Source organism: Antedon bifida, chromosome 11 (genome assembly GCF_963402885.1).
Source record: "Antedon bifida chromosome 11, ecAntBifi1.1, whole genome shotgun sequence".
NCBI classification, from domain to species: domain Eukaryota; kingdom Metazoa; phylum Echinodermata; class Crinoidea; order Comatulida; family Antedonidae; genus Antedon; species Antedon bifida.
Window position 1 is genome coordinate 11,756,073 of NC_136236.1, and position 5,259 is coordinate 11,761,331.

At 33.5% G+C, this 5,259-nt stretch overlaps 1 protein-coding gene across 1 annotated transcript; it reads left to right on the forward strand.

Annotated features, from left to right (window-relative positions):
- The first annotated feature begins 1,720 nt into the window (after positions 1–1,720).
- Positions 1,721–4,250, forward strand: LOC144856403 (uncharacterized). The gene is made up of 3 exons (XM_078714405.1): positions 1,721–2,028; positions 2,280–2,333; positions 2,509–4,250. The coding sequence occupies exons 1-3, from the start codon at positions 1,726–1,728 to the stop codon at positions 2,710–2,712; spliced, it is 561 nt and encodes a 186-aa protein (XP_078570531.1). The 5' UTR covers positions 1,721–1,725; the 3' UTR covers positions 2,713–4,250.
- Positions 4,251–5,259: the final 1,009 nt, after the last annotated feature.

Sequence of the window (5,259 nt, forward strand, 5' to 3'; positions counted from 1 at the left end):
CAACCCAACTATCTAATAAAATCCCATCCATCCACATTTATACACCCAATATTGTATTATATTTATAATAACACAATTTTAAACTATTTGTAGTAGAATTCATCGCACTGTTATCTACAATTTACCAAGCATTTGTTATTCTTTTTACCACTTTTCATATATATTAGAAGATTTCATTTGACTATAAATGTTACCATATTATTAAAACTAAAAAAATCAAACACATCTCTCGAATAAGCACCTCCCTCAAATGAATTCCGCCTCCCCACCTCCGCCCTATAAGGGCCCTACCAAACAATAAACACTATACTTTGAAATGTTATTAATCATCTAAGACACTGTGAAACAGAGTAGGTTTAGTTTTACGAATGTCAAGCATTTATAATAATGGTAACCGACAGAAAACATACAAGGAAGCGTCCTTCTAAAACCTTTTTACCCGAGTCATTATCATTCCGAAAACCATCGTCACTTTCTAGAGGGGGAGAGAGCGCATTAATTACTCCCTAATTTGACCCGGCCCACATATGTATATACGCCTACTACCAAGCTGGGGATAACGATGCAACATTAAAAGTTAATAGCATACATTGCCTGTTGATATTTTGTACCAATATTAAAAAATTAAAAAAAAAGAATCTGACTTGTAGTTTTCGAAATATAGGGTCCAATACATCGCCGAAAATAATCGTTTTTAGCCACAAACGAAGTAAATAAATTGCGTTTCCAGTAGGAAATTGTATGAACTTTAAAAATTACGGTAAAATTACGGCAACATTGTAAAATTCAATCAAATATGATATTACATGTCTATTAAATAAAAAAGAGTGTTTATTTAACTTAAAATTCAAAGAATTTCAAAACATTATTTTCCCGTGTGTTGGACAAGCAGTCCTCAGGACTTCACTTTGTGTTGATTCGCGTCAAGTCAACCAATCTAAGGGCGAGAATCCAAAATCGTTCAACCGTGAGCCCTCTTAGACTCTCTTTTCCCAGACTTTGTTTGGGTCAAGCAGCTTGGACATATCAATTAGTCGAGTTTACAAAATACCGAAAATGTCAGCCGTAGATAATAAACTTGATGTAGCTTCTGAATGAGTAGTCCTCTGGGGATACTATAGGTAATTAAAAATACAAAATACAATCAACTGTCTTACTGCAGTTCCAGAAACTTTTTTTGTAGGGTCGTCGTGAAATTATCTAAGACTACTTGTACATGACGTAATGCTTAATTTAGTGTACGTCGTCGAAACTCTGTGTTGCAGTGGTGTATCTTGTGTTTTTATTATTTTAAGTTATACACTAATGTCTTTCCCAAATCTATTATTTCTAATTTTATAAACTGTACGAAAAGTACACTGTACACAATAGTATCAATTGGCTTGGAAGGAATTGTGCAATACGTTGAAAAACATTTATGTTTTTATTTCAGAAGTTATATTACAATTCTATCTGTGCACCATGCGACAGTATGTTGGTTATTTATTTTATGGAAATAAATTAATTCACTTTTTTACGTCTCTATAAGTGTGATGTTTAACCAATATTGAATGTCGGTATTTTCATAAACATATTAAAATTCCATCTGTGCACCATGCGACAATATGTTGGTTATTCATTTTATGGAAATGAATAATTTAACTTTTTTACGTCTCTATAAGTATGATGTTAAATTCACTGGATGCCAGAAGTTTGTTGGCATTGGCATAATAAAGATAGAGGAAAATGCTGACTTTGTTGATGTTGATGGTTGAGGTAATTCCAGTTTTCATTGCCTGGCATTTCCCTTCCCTTGATAACATTGATTATTATTATGATATTGATTATGATGACAATTATAATACAGGAATCGAAGATCTGGATACATTTCCCCAATGTGAGTACAAAGGACATGGAATTCTTGGTCGAGAACACTCATATAATATAAACGACAATCCATTTCTATGGTACGAGATAACTGAATTTGCTAGGTATGAAGGAGGCTTGACGAACCTACCGTTGAGGTGTAACTACATTCATCAAATAAAGGTAAGGGATAGCTTTAATTATGCCTGACAGTAAATATCAAGATTGATAACTGCAACGGAACAGAATTATATGATGCAAGGTGTCATAGGAAACTGTGATCTAATTAATAACCATTGATAATTTGTGTATGTTCAATTTATTCAAACAAAAAATGTGTAAAGCTTATAGTAGCAGTAATATTACTACATAGGATACACAATGATGATAATAATAATAAAACAATACAGTCTATTACCGTATCTATTTTCCAGCTACAAACCGGAGACTGGTACTGTATTATTTTCACCAACCATGATAAGACCATGGTAAGTTGAATTGCACAATACTATTTCAATACAGAAGAATTCTTTATTCAAATATTGTTTTCACCCTACTAATAATAATAATTTTTTTCTTCCAAGTCAAATATTACACATTACTAATATTTTCTTAATTTTGTGAAAATATGTTTTGTTTCTTTAATTTCTTTTTGTATTAAAGGTTTTTGAGGTTTATGTATTTGCGAAACCAAGGGGCACACGTCCATGGTGGAGGTATCTGAAGGGGGTCTGGAACCATGATCGTACAGAACCGAAGTACTATAACACTAATACATCTGATCCGCTGCACTTGTACCCTAACTATGAATTCATGTGGTGGGATGGTCATTATTTCAGGAACTCATACGAAAGGAGAAGATACTGAATGGAAAAGGAATTTTTAAAAAAAGAGTAAAAAACAGCACAACAGTTTCGTATTATATTACGCAATAAATTATATTAGCTTAAAAATCTGTGCGTGCAGACTAAGTCTGCGCGCACCACCCGACCTCTGGGAATGCGCGTACTGCATGCAATGGTATAATTACAGTAATCATTATAAAGGATGATAAGGCAAAGCGAACTGATAATTTTATTAAAAACGTCAGATTTCCTGCTGTGTTCGCTACTTTTTCTGACATTATTTTCATAACTTCACTTCTACTAGTCCGATTTTCGCCGTTGTTCTTTTACGGTTTTTTTTATTGCAAATTATTAATAGTTTTAACAATCTTAATTTTAATTTATTCAGTTAACAAATCTCGTTGACCTTTTTATTTTTATAGCAGCAGGTTTTATTTTTCCGCGTAAAACCATTTCTATGCGCTGCAATGCTCCGCTGATATTTTTAGCTTTTTATTATTGCATACAACATAATTATGTAACAATCTATTTAATTAGTTGATAAATGGTGTCGAACTTTATTTTGTGAGAATCGACTAATTTCAAATCAGCTTAGAAGCCAATGCATTAGAATAGCGCGAAATTATTCGATCGTATATTCGTGCTGAAGAAGCTCAACTTTGGAAGTAATTATTTAATGACATTTGCTTTATATTGAATTATAATGTTGATTTTTAGTTTGTGTATAGTGTAGATATAAATGTATTTATGTTGAATGTCAGACTACAGAATGGTAAGACACACACGCCATATTGTCTCTAACCAAAAAACCTATCAAATGCTCTGCGTATTTGAGTTCTGGCTTATAATCCAATAAATTGTGCAAAGGCAACTATTCAATTCAATAAGCGTTGTCAAGCGTGAACAGTCAATCCATTATAAATATAGCAGAATTAGATACACTACTTCAACAAGCTGATAAACTTTACATGTCTGAAGATTAAATTGTCACACCAATAATTGGAGTGTGAGGAAAGCTAAAGCGTGGTTCCCACTAGCGACGCAACGTAACGCAACGTAAGCAAATGCCCTTCTAATAATTGTGTTTGCCCCCGCCTGCGTGAAATACTGTGTTGCGTCGTCGGTTCCCACTTGTGATTACGGTACGCAATACAGCACTTTGCGTCGATACGTCGCTGTGTTGCGTTCTAGTGGGTGGGAACCACGCTTTAAGCAATACTATGATCATTGCCTGGTGAAGTGGGGGAAGATTGATGAAAAAAGCTTACTGTGGAAAAATAAAATCTTTGGCAGTTAACACATCCAATTTATTGATAATTATATATTATAATGTGCATGTTTAAAAAAAGGGAATTTAATTAAAATTAGTCTTACCGGTACTAGATTATTTTCAGCGTTTTAATATGTTGTAATACAGTAAGGTAGTCAGGGATATTCTCGAGTATTTACGACTATTATTTGCTGAAATAACAATAATGATGAATAAAGGTCGAATGTCAGAAACGTTAGAAATACCACTTCATTCATTGTTGGACAAAGCATGGATTAAGGAATAGAAGGATATGCCTATGCATCAGTCTGAGATCAAAGCTTCCATGACTCTTACCGACAGAGCGTGGACCGACCACAATGTTACAAAATAAACACAGTTATTAACTTACTTCTTAAGACCTATGAACAACATATTAACAGGGCCATATACATGGCTGCAGTCTGCAGCACCTCAAGTTAGTGTTTAATAACCGACCGACCAATCGACCGACATAATGAGCTGTAGAGTCGCGTTGCACGCGACTATGGAGAGAATGGAACAATGAAAAAAAGAAACTAATTTGCATATAACTAAAATGGCCGTTTTCTTTCAATTTTACCCAAATATCAGTATTGAAGTGTTTGATTCTTGTTTCAAGAAATACTATTAATTTGAAATTGAGATTTGAACAAGGAACCTTCTGGTTCATATGCAGATGTTAGACCACTGGGGCTTTCATGGTTGGATTGCACAGCGACTCTTTAACACTCTTGGAGTGTGGTACGGCGGAACAGCGCTAGTCCCTCAATTGTACGCGCGCACGCGCACCAGAGATTAAATTGATACGCCCTCATCTTTCAGTATTTTCATTCACGAAGCGGGATCTCCAAAGAGATAATTTTATATAGTATATAAACACCACAGGCACAGAACAGATTTAACTGCCCGGTGATATACTGAAAATGTATTAATTAATTGGAAACGATAAGACGAGGAAATATGTGAGAATAATATATATATATATATATAGAAGTTATTCAAATTACTAGCAAAACAGTAAAAATAGCTTTCGCTAATAATCGATATTTGACACCTTAAACTAACAGACAGGAATAGACTAAATGTATCAAAATATAAATAAAATCACCACCTTATAAAGCGTGTGTCACTGTTACTTTAAATAATTTATCTTTAGCAATAGTAATCTATATTGATAACAATGTAAACCATACAAATGTAACAAAAGTAATTAAAACGATTAACAGTTTAAACAATTCATAAATATATATATATATAGTTTGCAACAACTACAGTAGA